Raw genomic sequence first — 24,192 nt, 5'->3', positions numbered from 1 at the left:
CAAGAAACACCTTCTGGACAGGATCATTACCATGAATCTGGCAGGATCTTCAAACACAAAAAAGGCAGGGTACCTTCTGGTTTCCTACTAAATGCCCTAAGCTTCCATGAGATAAGGCACATTTTTCAAATGTGGAAATGCAGTCCATTCTTAGCAGTTTACACCTTGAAACAATGCAGTTCTTTCCCATTTCCAAGACAGACTACTAAGTCATATTTCAAGCGATATGTATAAATTAAAGCAAGCAGTAAATTTCAGAAGTTATTAAAAAACCTGAACTAGGTGACCACTTAGTACCTCTTATGATTCATGAACATAACTAGTTATGCCAGTTGTAACTGGAAATATTATCTGCATTTGTAGGTAACAGCTATAAGGATATTTACCCACTAAAAAAAACAGTAAGCAGCTCTGCAACATCAGCGCTTGAAAACGCGTTTATCCAAACTGGTTTTCATGTGGTTTTGGCCATAATTTCTAACAATGCCTTTCTTTTGTACAACATTCATTTTCAATTCAGTCCTACAATAAATCTCTCACTTCAGGCAAATTAGAACTTGTCAAAATGAGAGAATATGTGACTTTTTTTTCCCAGAATGTTCTGGTCTTACTTATAATCATCGCATCTCACCAAAAGAATGCATTTCTTTTAGCTTTCCTTATAGCTTAAAGAAAAATAGTTCTCTGGAATCAATAAAACTCTGTATTCAGAAAAAACGTTTAAGATTACTGGCAGATAGATGAAAAAACCCACACACTTTTTCACTGACCCCACTAAGTGAAACTATTCTTCTCTGGATTCAGCAAATAAAAAGTAAGTAAGAAAAAAATTAAAAATTATTATGTCTACCTCTCAAAACAATATTTAGTTTTAAGAAAGGACTCACTACAGACAAGACAATATGTAAAAAGAAAAGCCCATATGAATGCATTCCTCTATCCAAAAGTTTCCTAAACAGTTTTAATGGTGCTTTCTCAGCCAACAGCAGATGATTTCTCAGCCAACAGCCCTGATTCTTCCTAGGATACAGCTCTAGGGAGAGCAGATCCAGAAGATCACATGTAAAGACTTCCATGTTATCCTGATATGACTATGTGTATCTCCTACATACTGATACTGTTGGAGTCACAGATCCTCTGCAAGCTGTTGGAACACCCTAATTGTGCAGAAAACTAGCACATCCCAAAGTTTTCTACTGTGTTTAGTTAATCAAATTATCAATTAACATATTAAATAACCAGAAGAAAAAATCATTAGACACACTGGATGGAGAGAGTCTGTAGGAACAACCCAGTTGACAGACAGACGAGCAGCAAGATCCTTGCCTTGTCAGCAGCAACAAGACTAATTTCCACTGCTGTGGAACTGCAGCTGAGGTTAGAGAGCTACCTTCTACGAGGCATCTAGTGCTGCCGTCCTTCCATATATCCCTCAAAATGTTTCCTTCCACATACCTAGGACAGTTTCTCCTACAGTTTAATGGGAAGAGAATGACACTTAGCTGCAGTAGCCTGAGCCAGAACAGGGTATCTCTTCAAGTTCCAAAAAACCAAGAACACCTCACAATAACCAGGACCCACCATTTAATTACGACCATTCAGTCTTGCTCATACATGGACCTACTTAAAACAAATACCATAAACCTTACAGTTTGAGCAACTGCTGTGAAGACATCCCCCTAGTACATATTACTGATGAGTAATATACTTAATGTGCTGCATCACCTTTTTCAGTAATACAGCAAAATACATAAACTACTAATAGTAATGAAAACAAGTATTGTTATATTTGAGAGTTGCCAAAATCATTTCTGATATTAAAAAGTGTGTAGAACCCTACAGATGGGAAAACAAGAGCAGCAAAGCATTTTCATGCCTAATTTCCAAAGGAATACAAACCAAACAGTCATGTTTCTCAGTTCATAAAGACATCAGAAAAAGGTGCTACTGTGAGGCTTCCTGAAACCTCAGACAGAGATCCACAGGAGTTATGCGACTAATTGCCAGACCGATCAGATTCTTCACGTGGCAGACAAGGCATCTGGCACAAATTGAGGGGTTGGGTGTAATCCAGTGTCCAGCCAACACCAACCATTATTTTGTTGTAGGGCTGAATTGCAGCATGGAACACAAGAAAGACAAGAAGGCTGCTTTTTTCCTGCCTCATGACAGAACCATGCTAGCTTCAGAGTCTTGGACTGTCACCCTAAGCTTTCTTGCATTTTTGTAGTGGAGATCCCCACGCAGCTTCATGTAAACTATGTATTGTTTTCATATTTCTCCTCTAGGAGGAGTCTTGTGATTGATGGTGATGTTCACCTACGAGGTCAAAGAGACCTGTGTAGATAGTCTTTTGCCTTTTGATAAAGTGTATATACATATATGGAGTCAGAGAAATTAAAAATAGAACTTTCTTGCTTGACTCATGCTGCCTGCCTCATTCTTTTGTGTCCCTAACAGCAACACTGGACTTCCATATCTCTCTTCCCTTAGAGACATCTGCTTATTCTTAAGAAAGCTTCTGGATCCCAGGGAAAAAACAAACAAACAAAAATAACAACCACTTTCCAGAAAATCCCACCCCAGTTCAGCAGGTTTCACAGACCTCACAGAGGCTGAGAACAGATTACATATTCCCACCCAAATCCAAGAGCTGAAGTCATGAGTGACCTGGCATTAATTCAGTCAACTTCCCATATCAGTTGTCTCCGAACAGACAGAACCACTGAACTGTTGATATTGGAAGGGACCTCTGCAGATCATCTAGTCCAACCCTCCTACCAAAGCAGGGTCACCAAGAGCAGGTTACACAAGAACACATCCTGGTGGGTTTTGAATATCTCCAGAGACAAATATGAAGAGTTAGCACCCTAAACCTGTCACACACGCCTCCTTGATTCACATGTATTTCCAGACAGCATCACACATCCTCCCACCAGGAGAAGCTGGGCAAGACGAGAAACGCTGGATCCCCAACGGAGAAATTACAACTCACGGGCATAAATAGCAAGTGCTCTTGCTACATTTTAATCACAAAGAACATCTGAAATAACAACATCACGCTTTCTGCCAAGCGATGGAAATGTCCAAAGGCATTCCTGTCAGGGCATTACCGTTGTGTCATTTTGCAGAGCACCAGAGCAGACAAGAAGTTACCTCTTTGAAACGAAAGGCCCTCCCTCCCTCCCTCCCTCTCCCTCTCCCTCTCTCTCTCTCTCCCTCTCCCTCTCTCTCTCTCCCTCTGTCTCTGTCTCTCTCCCTCTCCCTCTCGCTCTCCCTCTCCCTCTCTCTCCCTCTCTCTCTGTCTCTCTCTGTCTCTGTCTCTGTCTCTGTCTCTCTCTCTCTCTCTCTCTCCATCACCTCATCCCCTCCCCGAAGGCCCTCCTACCTCCCTGCCAAAACCTCCCCGGCTCCCCTCCCACCGACCCACGCCCGAAACCCCACCCCAGTCGCGCACCCGAGGCCACCCCGCGGGTGTCTGGGCGCCGGCCCCACCCGCGGGTGGCTCTCGGCTCCCGGCCGTGCCCCCCCGGCGCCGCCCGCGCTCCCCTGACAACCGCAGCGCGCGCCGGGCGTGGCCCCGCCCCGGCCCCGCGCACACAATGGGCCCCGGAGCGCGCGGCCCCCCCGCCCCCCGCGCCCCGCGCGCGCGGCCCCGCCCGGCCGGGATGCGGGGAGGGGGGAGGGCGTCCGCGGCCGCCGCACCCCCACCCCGGCTCGCTCACCATCGCTGCGCTTGATCTCCACGTAGATCCCTATCTGGATCTTGCCGAAGTTCGCCGCTGCCATCGCTTCATGAGGCGTACGGGGGAGATCGGAGGCGTTGCCGGCCGGGCGCACCGCGGGGAGGCAGGGGAGGCCGCGCGCGGCAGAAGCGGCGGCGGCTCTGGGCGGGCGAGACCCGCGGCCGGAGGCGGGGAGCGGAGAAAAGGCGCCGGCCGGATACAACAGGCGCTGTGGGCGCTGCTGCGCCTGCGCGGCCGCCGCGGCGTCACGGCGGCACGGGCTCGCGGGAGGGGGCGGGGGCGCCGCGCGGCCGCAGCCCGCGCGCCCCGCGGCCCCGCCCCTCTCCGCGGGCGCGCGCAGGGGGCGCGGGCGGGGCCGGGCCCGGGCAGCGCCGGCCTCGCCTCGGGCCCCGCGCCCGCCTGCCGCGGGCGCGCGCACACGGACACGCGCAGGAGGCCCTGCGGCGCCAGATGGTGGCCGAGCCGCTCTGGAGCGTTAGTGTAATAGCTTTATCTACCTGCTGCCTGCTCATGCGGCTCCCATGTGCACAGTGGAGCAGCTTAGGAGCAGTCCCCAGCCTGCCGGCAGCTTTTGTGTCCCAAGGAAGGGACATTGTGTGGTTCCTGGGGATGTGCTGTGCAGCGCTAGCAGTTGGACTAGATAATCCTTGTGGATCTCTTCCAACTCAGAATATTTCGGTAATCTATGAAGGTCACCCCATCAACTGCATCCATCCATCTCAGGAGCCCACAGGGAAGCCGGAGAGGAGCTCTTTGTCAGGAACTGTAGTGATAGGACAAGGAAAAATAGATACAAATTGAAAGAGGGGAAATTAAGGTTAGATGTTCAAAAGAAATTCTGGAAACACTGGAGCAGCTGCCCAGGGAGCCTGTAGTGATATCCCAACCCAGGCAGTGGTCAAGGCCGCATTGAATAAGGCGTTGAGCAACCTGGTCTTGTGAGGTCTATCTCTGCCCCATGGAAGAGTTTGGAACCAGATGTTCTTTAAGGTTCATTCCAACCCCTTAACATCCTATGACCTTTACCTCATGCCCTGTATCTTTATACAGCTTAAATAAAACATGATTCTTGTTCTGTATTTCCCTTTTGTGAGTTCTATATCCCAAGCAGGCCACTGTGTTACACATTGCCCCTTGGGTTTCTCCTCTGAAGGCAGTTCCTGACATGATGAATCCACCATTGGTTTAAAATTGCCTTTCCTGCACAGCTTCTGGTGACCTTAAGCAGCTTCACAATAAACTCTCTAATTATTTGCCAAGCAACCAAGCAAAAGCTGGTCTAGTAAAAATAATTCCCCAGTCCACACATCAACTGGTTATACGGAATGACAGCTGACACCCTGTCACAGCACTGTGAGAGCTGTGTCCTCCCAGCCAGCCTGTCACTCTCCTTGCCTCACCTCTTCTCCCCGCCTCTACTGTCAGTTTCATACCAAAATCAGTATGATACCTGGAAAGTCAGAGTCAAGAAAGCATGGCTCGCAACCCCTAGAACCTTTGTACATGTAGAGTAGCAGCTGTGGTGGAACAGCTTCCCCCCTCCACACTATGATCTCAGAAATACCCTTTAGGCCTTGATGAACAGCACCTCAGCTAAGCTGCTCAAGCTTATCAGAAACACTGTCTGTTCTCAAGAACTTGTTTTGTCTAATGAGCTCATGTGTTTTAATCAATAAGCTTGGAAACTCATTTTTATTGCCTGAAAAACAACCGTAGTCGAAAAGCACTTCTCTCATTAAACCTTCAAGGACAGTTACAGACCTGAATTGTGGCCAAGATGGAAAATTCCTGTGTCTAAGGGCCACTTTCTTGTGACCCAATGCACAGTGGTCATGAGACCCTTTGTGCTCATCTGCACTATTTTATTTATGATAAGTTTATTTTAACCTTACCTGATGTTTATACATAATTTGAAAATTTTCACATTTTGTATAATGTGAAAATTCAAGTTCTCAGGTCAGATGCAGGGTGATGGAAAAGTGCCTCATTTGAAAAAGTAGAATAAGAAACAAGATACTATTTTTTTCATATTATTTGCTCTGTGTAATCCATAAATATTAACATATGAGACATAAACTATATATGCTTTTCTGGAAAATTATTTTGACTCCTGTCATTGCAGAAAGATGACTACTTTTACAAACGAATCATCCCATTGAGGTAAACAAAGGTGTATCTGAGAAAAATATACACAACCTTAAGTGTTTACAAAATCAGGTTCTACTCTAAAATAAAATAGGTCTTAAGCACAAATAGATCTGGATATAACCCTGAAAGCTCTGAAGGAGTTTAACCTTAGTCCAGCAAATACTTTTAAAATATTATAAACTTTAAACACATATTTGAAGTTGAAAATAAGACCCACAATTATCATTTTGCTATATATGCTGTGATAACTGAAATTTTTTGTTCTTGTCATGAAATACACACAGAAGCATTCATAAAGAAAGTGAGCAATGCCCAGAAAACTGCTTGTTTGTGCCTAGAAAATGAACAGTGCAAATAGTAAATAAATTAAGAATATTTTAAATATATGACCAACCACTATAGTGAGTTTCCATATGAAATTGAAGATTCCTAACTGGTTTTAAAAAAGCTGGGGTGTTTTAAGAATGTATTATTTTTATTTTTTTAAAGAAAAAGCTTGCAAAACTTACTCTTGAATACCTGGTCTTACCTACTATTCTAAATATATATATATCTTCAAATTTTTCATTAATATCAGTATATATTCAATCCAATTTTAAAGGGAAGAATAGTGGTTTGAGTTCCAAAATCTAGTCACACATTTTGAGGTATAGGAAAATTTTATTATATAATATAGCATTTTATAGGCTCCCAACATAGAATTACTCTGATCATTTTTTAGAAAGCGTATTCATGGCTTCTAAAGTGATGTTTACAAAATTCCAAGAGCTGTATGTGTCTACTTTCTATGCATCAAGAGCATCAGTATGTATTGCTCTTGCCAATACAGAAAAATAATACAATTACTGAAGCTTTGGCATTCAGTTCAAAATTTTGACTGCTGTTGGATTAGTCATCCAATAAACTGGAAAATGATTGTGCACCAGTTATGTTCCAATTATGAGCAGGAATTCTTTAGTCTTTAACAAACACTAGCATCTGCTTGCATCTCACACAGCCACAATCATGTTAATTAAAAAATTCAGTTTACTGTATTTCAATACAAAAATTGAGTTATTGGTATGAGTCTACCAATAATAAATTACTTCTAAGTTATAAAAGTAAAAGGTGACTTAGAAGTAATTTATTATTAAGTATTTTAACTATTTCACAGCACTAGTGAACAAATATGATTAATCACAGTACACATTTATAATCATACTGATATGGAATTATTTCTTTTTAAAGCTCAAATCTGAAAGTATATTTCTGTTTCCATGAATGCATCTGATATCAAATGTATAAACAGGGCAGCCAGCAGTCAGGTTAAAGGAACCTGTGGTCACTTGTAAGATTAAAAAAATAGGTCAACATATTTATTATATAGAAACAAATTTTTAAAGGAGGCATTTACAACTGTATCTTCTCAGGTCATTATGAGAACCTGTTGCCAAAAAAAATAATAGTAATGGAATTTTTTTTTCACTTAAGGATAAGAAAATATGCAAGAAGAGCCTGAACTAGACCGACATCCACCTTTTCCCACTTAGACTGATACACTCATCCTGTCCGGTTCAGTACCTGGAGCTCACAGCACTGAGCTGTGTCTCAGATCCCTTCCTGTTCTTTTTTCCTTTTAAGCATCTCTTCATTTGCATTGTATCACTGTTTAAAGCTGCCCCTGATGGACACAGCACTTCCTGAGTAATTGTACTATACAAAAGTGCAAGAAAGTAATAAAAAGAGAACTGTCTTATTTGAAATTAAAGTACTTTAATGTATTTCCTACTGCATTACTATATATAAAAATATGATTTTGATGTGACTACCTCTGAATAATGAACTATTCAGAATTTTGCATAGCTGCCTTATCTGAGAGTCAAATTTTTTTCAACTGGGCACTCAAAGTTTAATAACTAACCTTTTATCTTACACACACACATTCTAGATTCCATTGTTTTAAATATTTACAAATCTGCTTGTAATCCTCAACAAGTTAACAAATTTGAGTAACAATGCTTGGGGGATTACAATTAACTAGTTATGTATTAGAAACAACATACATTATTAGATTTTCAGATTTAAACAAGTGTGTCTAACCATAATATCTTTCTCTGTATAGAAAATGTAGATGCTGAAACCATTGTTGTAAAGCTCAAACATGCTTGTCATATGTCTAATTTAATAGAGCTGTGTCCTGGTAGATGGCAAATTTGGGAGGAAACCTCTGAATGGGGTTCTTCTGGAGAGCAAACCCAAACTGTCCCTTCCCCCAGCCAGTCCGGGAAAGAATTTCCTCAGAGAAGAGTGGAAAAAACTATTTATTTAACAAACAAAATGCCCACAAGCATGAGGAATGAAAAAAAAAAATCGCTACTCCAAAGAGAGATGGCAAAACTGAGGAAGTTCTCCCCAGGAGTTGGCTCAGCTCTCTCAGTCTTTTATCAGTCTCAGTTTTTCAGTGCTGGAAAATGCCAAGGTGCAGGCTCCAGTGGGCCACGGAAGCCAAATCCCAGTCCTTCTCTGGGTTTTCAGTCCAGAGCAGATTTAAACAATCCCAAGAAAAAGGCAAAAAACAGTCCAGGAAGCTTCTTTGCCTCAGCTAGCTAAACTAACTAAAAGGAAATAAAACTTCTCCCTGGCCACTCTCCATGTATCTGATGAACACACCATCCCGAGGAAGGAAAAAAAAAAAGGAATATGGAGGAGTGAACACTTTTCAAAACAAACTGTGCGCGTCTTCTTTCCCTACTCACCCTCAGAACCACTGTTAAAGGTACAGAACACAACCTGCAGCACACACAGAACAGATGACTGGGGATACAGGCCTCATAGTCATCCCAGGACATTCTGTCAGTGAGCTACTCAGGATCACTTACCTTTGCTCTGCAGGCACCATCACTCCACATGTGCAAAGAACAACACCCCACAAGCTTTTGTACACATCTACTGGTTTGAATGATCAGCCAAAAATGTGAAGAAAAGTTGTTCCCAAAGCAAATGCGAGTACAGAAATAAAATCATTATTTCTCTTACTGCATTATTATTCCAGACTGAGCTACATTCTAAAGAGCTTCTGTATGCATAAAATTAGAGCATTGCTGGGTGGATAAAGGAGTCAAGAAGTGAAAAGAATATGAATGTATTTCAGTCAGGAGACATGAGAGAAACAAAGTGCTTTTGGACAAATCATACCTCCTCTCTTACCATGCTCTTTACTCCAGCTCTGCATTTGTAGTAGTGGTGGCAACATCTTTTGCTCTTCCCTGTATTCATAGCTACTTCTGCACTCGCTGGAATTAGTTATAATATGTCCTTAGGGTGAAAATGGCAGTCCAAGAAAAATGCACTGATTCAAAAGTCACGGAATAATAGGGGAAGCAGTGAAGAATAATAAAGCTGGGTGTGCTTATTGCAGTAGACAGTAATGTGGTCATTATAGCTCTGGCATATACATTACATATTCTCTTACTCATTCCATATGCTGCTGCTGAGTGTCTGGCCCAGGGCAGCTATGTATCTGGGGTCATGTTTCATTATGCTTCGTTATTGATTGTACTAAAGACAGGCAGAATTCCGATTAGATTGCAAAATGCTTTGAAGAAAAACTTAGGAGAAGGTGAACCTCTGTCCAAGCTTCTTGCTCTATACAGGTTAGCCCAGAAGAACTATACTGTGGATATTTATATTTAACCTTCACCCTACTCTTGATTCTTTTTTTTTCTCTTTGCATTCCTCTCCAAGTCTTCATGGAAAATCTCAGAGGGATTATGGTAAAACAGTGTTTCAGTTAGGCAAATTGACTGAGTGATAAGAACACATTTCTTACTACCTAATTTCGCTTTTCTGTTAGAAGGAAATATCCAGTGACATATTACCCATTAAAGTAGCTTTAGCATGTATGCATCTCTTTTAGAGCTTAATCTAATATTTTCATCCCATATTTGCACCACCACTAAGGCTTCTGCAACAAATCATGTAGAACTATTCCACCTTGTGGAAAAGAAACCTTAAGGTGTTTTGTTAATTGTCCTGAAAGCTTATTCTATAGCTATCTGTAGGTTTCTGCACTAGTAGCACACAGTGTTAGCAAAAACAGGTATTCATGCATAAGATATTTTTTGTTTACACACAGCACTTAAGCACATTATTATGTTGAAATTTGAATTAATGTAGAATCCCAATGTGCTTGTTTTGTGGTTTCACCCCTTTTTGATGCCCTTTCATACATCCAGTGTAACATTTGAGTAACTAGCTAGAACTGCATGGCATCATACTGTGTCAACATCCAAACAGACACCAGGCTTGGTAATATGCCCAGAGGACATGGAGTTCTATCCTGAAAATGCCTGCTCCTCAACATACAAGTGGGGAGAAAAAAAAAAAAAAAAAAAAAAAAAAAAAAAAAAAAAAAAGAGCTATTTGCAGTTCCTCAATCATACAATAGTCAGGGCCTAAATTCAAGCTAAAAGCATATTTATTCTAAAGGAAGACAGGTAGTGGATTTATTTACACAAATTCTGGAAGACAGAAACAGTGAAAAGAGTATGATGGCACAGCAATCCCAAGGTTTCTTCTAAGCACAGACCTCTGATAGTAGATATCATTCTACTTGATTTTGCAACTGGACCACACTTTTAAATATAGTGATGCATAATTTTATGAAGTATAAATTGTGGGAAAACTTTTTTTAAAATCAAAGTAATTATAACAGCACTTTTCATTCATTCCCTCCTACAAAGCAGTCAAGTGCATTTTTATTCCCTGTGTTTTTGCAAAAAACAAACTTTCATCAAGTCTTCTAAAAAGAAAAAAACAGCAGAAGTTGTTTTATAGAAAATAAAATATGCATAAATAAAATATGCTACATAAAATTATTTTCTTAAAATGCATTTGTTGCGTAATAATGTGATGGATTCATTGGATAATTAATAAATTTGCATGCAAATGGATTCATGTATAGTTTTGTCTTTGTTAATGTCAGAGAAAAAAATAAATTTGAAAAGATTTATCAGCTTCTATATACTAATCCAAATCTCACTGCATTTCCTATTCATTCATCTTGGAAGCTAGAGAGAAATGATACATGCAAAATATTCTGATCAACTGTACATTTGAAAAATTAAGTTACTTATCTTATCAAAATGAAGACTTTTAGGAATATTGTAACAAATTTCTGTTTAGAGAGCTCTTATAGTTTATAAGCACAGGAAGCATAATGTTTTTGTCTTTAAAGTTAAAAAAGAATCTTAGACATTGTAACAACTTATTGTAACAACCACTATAGATGAAAGTTATTTATACCCTGCTTGTTTTGTAAAACAACCCATTTTTTTTTTCTGTATTAAAGGATTATGGTCAAATTGGGTTCCTTTTTCCTGGGTTTCAGATATGGTGAAACTTTTAAAATTGAAAACCCTACTGTCTTCCAGTCCCTAGGCAAATGTCTTACCACTTCTTACTTTGCCAAAGCAATGAGAACGAAGTGCTATGATTTGAAGAACTTATTGCAGTAACTTCCCAGTCAAAGCAGATGTTTACCTCAGCACAGTTGCAGCTGAACCACTACTTTGAGATCAATTGAAATTAAGAATTCCTTTAGATTCAGGGTATAGAAGGGCAGCTCTGAAAGAACAGGCATTTTACGGCAGTGAAATCCTTCCCATTTTTAAGAAATAAACTGTACCAGATTTGATTCTGTGTCACAGACATCTCTTAGGATCAAAGTACAAATGATGAGAAGCTGCACTTTTGTGTGGAAGGACTTCAGCAGGCATTAGTGTTTCGGCAAGTCCTTTTCTTGTGGAGGAGATGGTGAGAGGTCTCCATCTCTCTCAAGCTGGAGGCATAAAATCTGTCATATTGACAGAGGCACCTTTGATGAAGATGCACTGGCTGGCTGAAAGGCCTGGCATGGCTACAGACACAGACAACTGGAGGTGGCAGGGGAGGGCAGTTATTTGAAAATATCAGTATGCCTCAATACAGTGCGAATATAGTGTAAAGTTTTCCCCTGAATATTTGTATTTGAGTGTGATGTTTCCAAGTTCACTACATAAAGTGCATGAAGGAAGGAACTAGAATATTTTTGGGCCCACCCAGAGAAACATATTTAAATATATTTAAGCTTTTTATACTTTACTAAATTGTATACAGACAGTAAAAATATACTGAGAGAAAACTGCTTTTCAATGTTTAGCTCTGAAGGTGGGTAAGAAATGTTTTGAACTTGTGCTGTTTTTGTCAGCTTAAACAAATGTGTTTGTATTAATTTCCAGTAACTAAACTTCCAAGACATACTTGTAAATTGCTATAAAGTACCAGCCAAGTCACAGATCTTACCCTAAGAAAGATCCTTTCTTTTTTTCTTTTTTTTTTCTTATTTCCTCTGGCAAAGGTATAACTGATTTTCTCCTGTTTAGTGCAGCATTGCCATCCAGACAAATGGCAGAAAACCTTCTGAAAGATAAGCAAGTTTCATTTTATCTCCTTTGGACTTTCTAACAATGAGATACCCTGTAGAGTGCTCTCAAAGGCTTATTCACAGGGTCTTTTTTTCGAAGTTTCATTTTAAAAGAGACAATTTCCCTTCCTCTTACTGAAAGATATACTGGGCATGTAGAAGAAAGTTACAATTACCAAAAATAAATATATCAACATTTATAGATGTCAATATATATGTCAATATGTCATACTTGGAATATTAAACTCACAAATGAGAAGTAAAATATTGACGTGTGATGTGTCTTGAAAATTCTCAAAATATATACAACAATTGCACTTAATACAGCCTACTGTCAAACAGAGGTGAGTTTAGGCTGTATGTATTCTTGAAGAACAGCATGGGGTACACTGTAGATCAAAAAAAATCCTTTCTAAGGATTAAGTGCAGGTAAACCCTGGATCAGATTATATGAAGTGTTTGTCATAATTCTCCAGTGAAGGTGATTCAAGAAGAGATTAAGTTATCTCTTAGAGATGGTGTATACCTCTGAGAAGGAGGATGGGCTAGATGACCTCTTTCAGATCCTTGCAACCTTACATTTCTATTGTAATCATGACAAATCCTTTTTCTCCTGCTTAAACCTTCTCCCTCACCAGGATTAACAGATTTCATTTGAGCTTCATAGCTGCTATAATTTTAGCAACAAGTTTGATGCTGTGTGTTCAACCACTGCCCAAACAATTTACCTGGTAGCTTAAGCATGCAGCTAAGGAATTTGAAGAAAGAATCCCTGCCTTTCAATATGCTGGCAGAAGAGCTAGAGGAGTTTTTTTCTACATAATTATATAGAAAAAACATCTAAGTGCCCTTCAGTGGCATTAAAATGAACTGACTTAGTAATTACTGAGGTTGTTAGAGTTACTAGCATTTTTCATTTCTGATTCTGAGGTTATAACCTCCTCTAAGGAAATCTGAAACAACAGACAAAACTAGGCTAACCCAGACAATTCCAGATATGCAATACATGGACATGTCTATCAGAAATTTCCCAGACAAGTTGTTTTCTTTGCTTGGATGTCAACAGCCATCAATACAAACCAAACAGAAAAGTAACAAGTCCTAGTTATGATGAGAATAAATCCCTGTCCTGTAACTTCTTTGTCTTCATAACTTAAAAATTTTTATATTAATTTTCTTCTGAAACAAAAAGAGGTTTAGATAAATAGATGATTTTTACACAAATTGTTCATCCTTAAAGTAAAATAATTTAGTGAAATATCCCAACATATTGAGAAACTCTGAAATGGGGGACATACAGGTTTCCATTCTACAGATTATAATCTACCCATGAAGTTGCCACAGATTTTAGAGAATGGTGTTTAATTTACAGTGGCTAATTTATAGAAACTGTAACTTTTCCCTCTCAGCTGTGATTTCTTATTGTAATTAAAAGCTTTGAAGAATTTGATTTCATAGCCTTATGGAGACAAGGGTGGGTACTAAGCACTCTGTAAATGAGATATTGTAGTTAGAGACTCAATTTATATGCCCCAGAGACAAAAGATCATCTCATAACTTGGCACATATTTGTTAAGCCAGATTTCCATGATTTTCCAGTGTTCACCAAATAAGAGGCAAACAAAATCACTCCGGGTGATAATGGCACTTGGCAGACCCATGGTGAACAATGTACAGATTTTTTTGCATGAAGTTTTACTGTGTTCACAGAAATCTCTTTAATTTGTAATAATCCTTAACAGTGATCAGTTACACACATAAGTGTAAAGGATTCATATCATAATAATTGGTAAAGAAAAGTTGCATCACTTCAAAATACCTGCCGTGCTGAAAGACTGATAATTGTGTAAGAATGTGGGAAAGGCTTACTTTGAATAAGCACAAAATGGCATATTGGAGCAAGTTGTGTCAAGAGGATGGCTCAGTAATATCTTATCCAGGAGGCTGCCAGGGAGATAAGTTTTAAGTATTGCTGCTGTGTAGAAAAAGAGTTCTCCCAAGGCCTGCCTAAAATATGTTATTAATTTAATTATTAATTTAATTAAAATCAGTACATTATTTGGATTAAGACATCCTCTATACATTGATTTTTACTTTAGACCAAAGACACTTAGATACTCCAGCTAGTGTTAGAACACCAGGAATGTGCAGAGTTAAGTCCTCCCCAAACAAGACCATCAACATCCAGTAGACCTCCATGAAGGCAAACACAAGACCATTAACCCCAGTGTTATCTCTGCTGTCCTATTTCTGCTACAAAATCTTGTCTTTCCAACCTAAGCTGGTATGTAAGAAAATAAAGTTAATTATTGAATTTTTTTCTGTGGTCCAGATTTGATTCATGTATCCCAGGAAACCAGAGGCATGAGGAGTCCTCCAATCCAAATACACTGAGTAAGAAAAAATTACAAGTACATGTAGAAGGCCAGCATTTCACATATTCCCCATTCTATGGGGGTTTGTTCTGAGGGCTGAACAACCACAGGAATTCACCTAACTGTTGATATGTCTTTTGGTGTGAAATTGGTGTTACATGTGAAGCTGTATGTTAAAGACCAGTCAGCCTAATGACAACATAATAAATAATAGAAATGTATTAGTTAGTATTATTATTATAATATACAGTGCAGTATTATTTGCTGAGATAAATATTCACAGATCACAGTTGAGTGCTTTACTAAGGAATCTCACTAGTCCAAGTGAACAAACATAGTACCTTTCTTGGCTCAAGGATGTGATTTATTACCTGAGAGCTTTCCCACTTTTTTATCTCTTCTTTTGCCATTTACAAAGCTCAGCAGTTTGCATTGAGTTATATTATATCAGTTAGGTAAGATAAGATCCTTCCTTTTAATGCAACTCCATCAACATTTCAAAGATTTCTCTGGAAAATATATTTCTGTTAGATTACAATTTCTGACATTCTTTCTTAGCCCCTTTGTGGATTTAAATATTCAGTTTGGTTTTCATGTGAGCTTTTTCTTTGTGGCTTTCATTTTTCTCTCTGCTCCTAGGTTACATCAACAGGAATGCATTTCCAAATGATAGCACTTTTCTGCAGATGATGTAGATTTCAACGACATAGAAAAATAATGTGATTTCTCCCTAGTAAGAAACTCTCTGGTCTTGCCCAAGATATATATGATTCTTTGACATGTTACTCCCCAGCTTTTAGGTCTGTACATAGTATTTTTAGTATTAAATTCTGTTCTATTCTATTCTATAGATGTATATAGTATATATATAATATATATATTTTAGTATTTAGATAGATATGATCTTATGACCATATCTATCAAAAGTAAAGTGCAAACATTTATCAACCCATACAAAGCCATTGGTATTGGACAGGAGAATAAATGTTTTATGGAATACCAAAAATAAAATTATTATTAAAGATTAATTATATACTTCTAACAGATGAAAACATATGATCAGAAATTCAGCACATATGAATTCTCATATGTACTCTTTCTTGTCTGTCACCTCGCAAGGCCCTTGCAGTGTGAAGTGCAGCAGGCTCACGCTCATCCTGGTGTCCTGAAAAGCCCTATCCAGAAGCCAACCCAGTCCTTTTCTATGATGCCCATCAGGACCAACTCTGCATATTCATTGTACCCTCCTTATAGCCTGTAATTATTCCACATGCATTTAGATCCTTCTCTCTTCCCTGAAAAACTGTAACTGAGATATGGCAACCTGGCCTTTTAAAAGTTTACTATATCACCTTATCAGCTCTCCAGGCAATTCTCCCTTAGTTAAGGAAATCCAGTCACTTACTAATCATGCATTATCCAGGAACCCCACTGGGGTGACTAGTGTGCATAACATGCATGTTGCTGTGGGCTCAGAGTTTTCCACCTCAGTTGCAGAACTCCCCTTTCCAGCACTTACTGAGTGGCTTTGAATCCTGGGATTCAAAGATGCAGGGAGCTGCAACACTGTGTGTATGTCCTCTCTTCATAGAATCATACAATATTTGAGTTGTGAAGGACCTTTAAAGGTCAGTTAATCCCTTCAATTAGCAGGGAGATCTTCAATTAGACCAGGTTGCTCAGAACCTGGTCCCGCTTGATCTTGTATAAGCCTGAAGGACTGGGTATCTTCCACCTGTCTGCGAAATCTGTTCCAGTGTTTCACAGCACTCATGGTAAAAAATTCCATCCTTATATCTAGTCTGAATCTGCCTGTTTCATGTACTGAGACAGAAGATCTCCCCAGAACCTTCTGCTCTTGAGACTGAGCAACCCCAAGTCTCTCAACTTTTCTTCACAGGAGATGTGCTCCATCCTTCTTGTCACCCTCATAGCCCTCCTCTGTAACTACTTCAGCAGGTCTGTGTCCTTCCTGTGCTGGGAGCCCAGAGCTGATGCAGCACTGCAGGTGGGCTCTCAGCAGAGCAGAGCAGAGGGGCACAATCCCCTCCCTGGCCCTGCTGCCCACACTGCTCTGGATGCAGCCCAGGACACGTTTGGCTCTCTGGGCTGTCAGTGCCCATGGCTGGGGCATGTCCAGCCTCTCATTCACTAGTACAACTGAGTACTTCATGGCAGGGCTGCTCTGGCTCTGTTCATCCCCAGTCTGTGTTGATAGCAGGACTTGCCCCAGCCCAGGTGCAGCACCTTGCACTTGGTCTTACTGGACCTCATGAGGCTCACCTGGCTACACTTCTCAAGCTCTTCCAAGTCACTCTGAATGGTGTCATGTTGCATTTTCTGTGACCCAGCTCCAGCTATTGCCCAGACAAGTCCCTTTGAAAATCCTGGTGGTAGTGCTAGAGTGTCAAAATCTGTTGAAATAAATGCAATACTTTCCTGAAACTCCAGTGTCATAATGTTCTTGAGTAATTTAATTTCTAAAGACCTGAGCAATGATTAATATTTCCTGTCATTTCAGAATTTTTCTATCTCAAACCTAGCTACTTAAAGAGAAAAGAATTTTTATTACCTTCAGCTAGGCCACCATCAAAGATGTTTTTTTGGAATGGGAGTCTTCCCGGTTAATCACTAACATGGTGATGCAAGTGATACATCAGCCACATATCCCATTCAAAATGAAGATGTCTAGTCCCTAGGATCAATAAAAATTTTAAAGTCAGATTTCTTGTATGACTGCATGTTTCTGAAATACCCTAAATTTGTTCCTAGAAGATGCATGCGGAGAAACATATTTCTAATATTTCTCATAGATACTCTTGAATTAGATTGGAAATTGCTCATGGCATTAGTAACCATACATAGAAAGCAATGCCAGCTTTGCAGCCATATGTGGAATTTTCCTGATAATATTTTTGAAACTGGGTCACTTTTATGCAAAGTGCTAAATATTTAAATTCAAACTTAATCCTTGAAGTGTGCTAATTCTGTCTTTTTAAGAATTTGATAGCACTTGCAAGGCAAACTCTAAGGACTACTAAAGCTAAAAACTACCAGAATTAAGGAAAAGAAAAAAAAAAGAAAATAGATCCCTAATATAAAAATAAATGGAATTATGGCAAACTGAATAGAAACTTTTTACTCCAGTATAGAGTTACACTCAGTACATACCAACAGTTTCATATTTGAAACCAACAGTGAATTCCAGGCATAAGGAGAGATGAAAGATGAATTATTTCTATTCTTCATTTGCCCAGGTTAAAACAGTAATATATTCACAAATAAGCATAATATTCCTTACACACAAAGGAATTGTTTAGATTAGTTAGATCAGATTTGACTTGAGAATACTATTAAATCTGAAATTGCAGTAATTGAGGATAATTTATTTCTTGTGTTACATACCATTTTTCTGTTACTAAAAGGCAAGAATAATGAAAGGAGGGTGACGGGCTGGAAGAGGAAGAAAAATAATTCCTCTTTAAAGAAGGACTATGGCAGAACTAGGGTCCTTGTTCACACAATCTATGATAGTAATTTTGTTTAGTAGAGAGGTGATAGAGTTATGACTTTACTATAAAAGGCATAAATAGATGAAAGATGTATAAGAGTTTACAGAAGGTATTTCTAAAGAGTTTAAGGAAATAAAAAATCTGCAGCTTCAAAAATTGTGCATCTTTGGTATTTTAAAAGTTTAAGGTACTTAAATTGCAGTATACTGGATTGACCAAAGTGATAACATTTACCACAGCAATGATAAAGTTTGTCGAAATGCCACTCCTAATACTGAATGCTAGTTCTCCTTTCATTTGGCAAGAATATTTGGCAACAGTGTAACTTGCCATGAAGACATGGCATCTCCCAAGAGATGATTCAGAGAACCTGAAGACAACCCACTTATTAGTTAATATTTTAGAAAAGGATTTGAGAGGTTTATTCTTTTTTATAAGAAAAATAAGTTGAATTTTAAAGCTGAAAAGTGGAGTATGATCTTGGATATATAAAAAGAAATCCTCTTTTATAGATGGAGAAGAAGCTGTCATTGCCTTGTAGCTTAAAGTTACTGTGAACACTCTTGTGCCCTAGATTTTTCAACACTCAGTATATGTTTTGAGATTCAAGTTGTTCTTTCTGATAATCAGAAATAATCAATATATCTGCAAAAACTTTATACAGTGCAATTCTATGAGTTTCAACAGTACTCTGGCACTCCAAACACAAAAACAATTGAAAGGCATAGGAAAAAACACCACAAAAGAAAGGTATAGACAAAGATTCCTTTCTTTCCTTTGCATTTTGCCTGATAACTAGCTGTATAAGCTTAATTTTGTTTACTTCCCTACAGGAATGGTATGTCTATACAAAGCACAATTAATGGTACCTGGAAATTACTTATTGCTGTAAGAGTCTTCATGGGACTTGTTCCAGCAGTGACACCTATAATCCTGTGCTATCTCATCTATTTTTATGAAAGCTGTCATAAGGTTTTCAACTCAGGGAGCCTTCTGGACTGGGTGAAGCAGTGTTTCCAGCAGTATTTCCAGCAGGAACATTGGAGAGTGTCCTGGTGAGCACCTGGAGAGCAAACCCCAGTACTTCAGGGTTTAGCAGTGAACCCGGATCACAGCCATCCTCTCTGAGGCAGAGGGACTGTGTTTAGACATCTTCCCCGCTGCAGGGCAAGACTTCTCCCAAGGCAAGCTGTTTCATGGAGGCACTTACTCAGAAAGTCCCTCAGGACATCCACATTTTTGTGACGCTGTGGGGATTATGTTATATAAAATGATCACTGTGCCAGAAAAGGCGTATTGACTTTTAATCCATGCAAACCAGCACTAACTAGCCTGTCCACTTTATGTATAAATGATGTCTATTTTACAGGCCTTTATTCTTACTACTACCTAAAATCCATGCCATTTATTTATGGATCTTACTTTTTAATTGTTTTATAAAAACACAAACAAACTTGACCAAGGCATTACACATATAAAATGCAGTCATATTTGTATGCCAGTGTCACAACTCACCAGACACAAGCCAGGTGCCAGTCCCTGTTTTCCAGCAAAAGTGCATAAAAATATATAATATATTAAGCAAGAGTTTTGTTTGTTTAACACAGGATGTGATTCTTTACCCAAGTGACAATTATATCACAATAATGAATGGATTACACAGAAGCATTCATTAGAAGAAAAAGGTAATCTCTTCCTAAATTCCTTTTTTTCCTGACCTTTGACAGATTTGGAGCAAGTCTTTGGAGTATGCATACCATTAACATTTTAGGAAAGCTTTTGATGTTCTGTGATGTTGAGAGCTTTCTTATTGCTTTGTGAACAGCCTAATGATACTAAGATATGTGATATTCTAACAGCCCTGTACATAGTTCATTGGTCTTTGTGTCTTCATGGTGACCACAGAGAGGGCATGTCACATCCTTGACAATTTTTTTTGCAGTACACCCTTCAACAGAGATACAATTCCACTCTAGCTAAAGTGGATTTCTAATTGTATGCTCTGAGGAATGAATTGATGACAACAGTAGGGACTGTCAGTATTACCTAAATCAAGCACAGCTTTAAGATTATTCTTTGCTAAAGAGACATTCAAGGAAGCTGTGGTGGTTTCAGAAATTCTAAAAATGCAGGTTCATGTTCCGTTCTCATCAGTACAAATCCCACTCTATTGTGTTGGTAGGTTAACACTGAGAGCATTATCTGCGTAACCAAGTACATAATCTTAGACAAAATCCATAGAACCATTGTATTGTTAGGATCTACTGAAGGTCTGGCCTACTGTATGTGAAAGGAGAGTTGGACAGATGTTTATGTGTCTAATATTAAGTGTTTCAAGTTTGGCCCTTAAGCCACTATACAGGTTTTGAGATAGGTCTGTGTAAAAGACTAAATGGTGCAACTTTGGTAAGAGAAACAAGAGGATTAACCAAAGGTTGTTGAAACAGGGAATTAGAAGCTGCAGAAACTGTTTGGATATCTTCTAGCATTTCTGCAGACAGGATTTCTGCATTTTGTTGTCTCCAGAAAACTAGAACCCAAAAGAGTTCTTGTTGAAGTCTGACACTTTTTTTTATGGTAAACCACAAAAAGCATCTTTGATGTTTACAGTGGGAATCAAGATCAGAGTTGATCAGTCAGCTGCTGACAAGCTCCCCTGAAAACACAACACAATGAGGCTGCTATAGTCAAGAGGGTATTTTTGCATCTGTTAGAATGAATCCACTTTGTTTTTTACAATATAAAGAAACTAATCTATAGAGTGGAGCCTGGAAAGTTCCATTTTCTGGTTTCTACCCTTGGTTAGATATCCCATGATGATAAGTAACAATACTTGTGAATAAATATCTCCTTAATATACCATGAATGTAGTTTTCATTAATTATATCTTGTTGAAGTGTAATAAATAATTTTCCGAGAGGCTTGCTTCTATCACATTCTTCGCTTAGAGTAAATGAGGAAAAGTAAACAAGGAGCCTATAAAGCAGCAGTAGAACACTTTGAAAGTTTCCCCATCTCTTCTTTTCTAAAACTCTGTAGATAATTGCTCAGTGGACACAATTTTATAACAAATGAATGAAATACTCGAAACAAGTATCAAGTGTAATAAAACCATCACTGTGATTGACTTGGATTTTCCTGTGTTACAATAGGTTTAATATTAGTTAAAACCCAATCTTTTTGTAGGAAGAAAAACCTAACATTTACCCTTGTCAGAGCTAATCAGGAATTACACAATGTCAGTTCATAGATTTTGAAATATCTAGAAGTAAATGTCTGAAAAAAGATGGACTTGCTTCAAAACTCTGGAGCCTTTTGGGACGAGAGTGTTCTCTTTAGACCATGGCAAGAATCCATGCAGTAAATGGTAGAGGCCACTGCGCTATTCTAATGCATTTTCTTACAAGTAACAGCTTAACGAAAGAAGCTACAGTGACAGATTAATGTCAGGAATGTGTCACTTTTGAGAATGCCTTCATTTTTTGAAAAATGAACTACTGTCTCTCTTTCAACTTTGAAAAACATCATTTGTTATTCACAAATACCAGTTATAAAACCTTCAAATCTTATGCACAAAAGAAGTAGGACCACACTGTAGCTGCTGAAATACTGCTGGGGCAGGAAGGAAGGTGATGTAACTTCTGCATGCATGAAGTATACAATTGGCCCTGATCACGCAGATGGATTTTCGCAAGGACTTTTCTGTTTTGCGTGGACTCAGTTAGAATACTTAAACCTGGCAGACATTTTTCAGGCCAAGAATCACAAAAATATGCCTATGTGCACATATCTCAGTGGATTTTTTTGAGTAAGAATCTTTTAATTAAAAGGTCTTTATTTTCTGCAGTTATTGTGACTTTTTTTAGGTGTTCCACTTTTTTCACTCAGAAGTCTGTAATATTCTTGAGGCTTTGTAGGAATGAAGCTTGACAGTATCTGTTTAAATATAGCCATATAAACATGTAAGTCAGCCTGCTGAAATGATGTTACTTCTTTCGAATTCTTCATAAAAACATTGTCACAAAATAGAGCTATAAAGAATGTTTCGGCAGCTGCAGCAGTAACATTTGAAGCATCTTCGTAATTAGTGTTATCTTCAGCTTATTTACTATTTAAATTCACTTAAATTTGCTGCCAAATTAACAGCTTTTGCTCTCTTGAGACTTTTAAAACAACATGGTCCAGTGCACAATTTTATTTCCAGCTTGCCTCCATTCTCTTTTTATTTTTTTTATGCATTTAATGGGGTTGATTGTTTGCCTATGTATTTCAGGTTATTTTTTTAAAATGAGAAATATGGACAGATTTGGTATTAATATGGAAAAAATCCACAGTCATGAATAAATATAAGGAAATGAAGAAGAAATCTATGATGCTTAATCTATTTGAGTACTATGTTACTGTTGCCTCTCTTAGACTGTGCAGTTACCTCATAGCTGAGGCAATCTGCTAGAAGAAGACATTAATGATGCAGGAACATAATATATTACCACAGGCAGAGTCATAATACTTTTTTGGAAATCAAGATTTAATTTTTGAAGAAGAGATAGAGCATTGCAATACACTTTTGGTAAATGCCAAAATATACAACTGCTGTTTCATAACAAAAGTAAAAGGACTCCAAAACTGATGCTGACAGACAGTAGAGAGAGGATTAAGCTGTGAATCTACCAACTTACTTTCTAGTCGTATGTGGTTAAAATGATTGAAGTTCCTTCCAGATCATTGCTGCATTTTCCCTCTGTTGGCAGTAACAGCATAAGTATGCTGCAAGATTCTGTACTTTGATTGGGAGAGAACAAGTCATTAAAAAGGTTCTGTTCAGCTTCCCTTTCCCAGTTTCAGCCCTAGCCAGAAGAGCTGAAGTCCGAGGACCTGAGAACAGGCACTAGGTGCTGAATCACTTGTCTGTGGTTCAGCCCTCACTATATTTAGCAGAAGTCTCTCCCTTAACTGAAGTGACTTTTGGATTGGGGTATCCAGGGAAAAAAGCTTTACCTGCTGGCTTATGCCTTCTTGTGAGGGTCACTGGAAATGGCAGAACAGCACTGTCTATTAGTGTACCTCTCTTTTTCCTAATGAGGAAAGATTTGAGAGCAGAGCCATGCCTTATTCCCGCTGGTCAGCACCAGAGTTTGGCAGCTGTAGGATGAATCCCATCCCTTTTCCTTGAACTGCCATGAGAAGTTGAATGAGAAGGATGTTCCCCTACATTAAACTCCACAGACCTGATTCCATGTGAGAAGCCATAGTGAGATATGCTGTTGTTTTGCAAATTGTAAATTGTCACACTGTAAAATATGTCTTGTGAAGCCAGTGACTGGAATCAGTCTCCTTTTAATCCTTTGTACTGATGTCAAACCTTGGTCTCACTGGTGTGTTGTGAAACACCACTTCAGAGATAGTACATTTTAAAAAAAAGTGCACTGGTAAGTTTTCAGATTATTTAATGCCCTGGGTGGAATATTTTTGAAATTTTCTGAAATTTTCTCATGGAGGTTTATTTCTCTCTGAGCTTTGATAATAGAAGTCTGTAGAGTGCTTGGGGTTTTCTTGCCATGTCATAGTAGAACTAACAGAATTCTAGATATTTTTTTCCCCTGACTAAAAATACATTTTTTATGATATTCACAGAGTGCTATGTCAGAGTGTTAGAGCAATTTAAAACAATGTTAAAAACCTGTGTGTTGCCTCAAGTTTGCGTGCTTATCACTGTTTGCATTTTGTTCTCATGCAGCTTCAAGTAAACTATGTATGTTTTTAGAATTTATCTCTTGTTTACATATTTCTCCCAGTCAGCTTCAAGTAAACCATGTATGTTTTTAGAATTTATCTCTTTGTTTACATATTTCTCCTCTGAGAGGAGAAAGATGATTAATGGTGATGTTTAGCAATGAGGTGGAAGAGCTGGCTACCTGTGTAGCCAATCTTTGGCCTGCTTGTCGAAGTATAAATAAGATGGAGTCAGA

General features: G+C 38.7%; 1 protein-coding gene across 5 annotated transcripts in view; it reads right to left on the bottom strand.

Moving 5' to 3' along the window:
- Positions 1–3,958, bottom strand: part of KIF2A (kinesin family member 2A) — a 57,476-nt gene extending 53,518 nt beyond the window's left edge. For 2 of the 5 annotated variants that reach the window (XM_066339908.1, XM_066339909.1), the window contains exon 1: positions 3,726–3,958. In XM_066339908.1, coding sequence (XP_066196005.1) covers positions 3,726–3,789 — 64 coding nt within the window. In that variant the 5' untranslated portion in view covers positions 3,790–3,958. Of the gene's footprint in view, positions 1–3,113; positions 3,176–3,725 lie in introns of those variants that run through there. The other 3 variants (XM_066339911.1, XM_066339912.1, XM_066339910.1) reach the window with 2 other exon arrangements.
- Between the last annotated feature and the right edge of the window lie 20,234 nt (positions 3,959–24,192).

Source organism: Sylvia atricapilla, chromosome Z (genome assembly GCF_009819655.1).
Source record: "Sylvia atricapilla isolate bSylAtr1 chromosome Z, bSylAtr1.pri, whole genome shotgun sequence".
NCBI lineage: Eukaryota > Metazoa > Chordata > Aves > Passeriformes > Sylviidae > Sylvia > Sylvia atricapilla.
The sequence above is the reverse complement of the archived record's forward strand: the minus strand, read 5'-3'. Positions and strand labels throughout refer to the sequence as shown.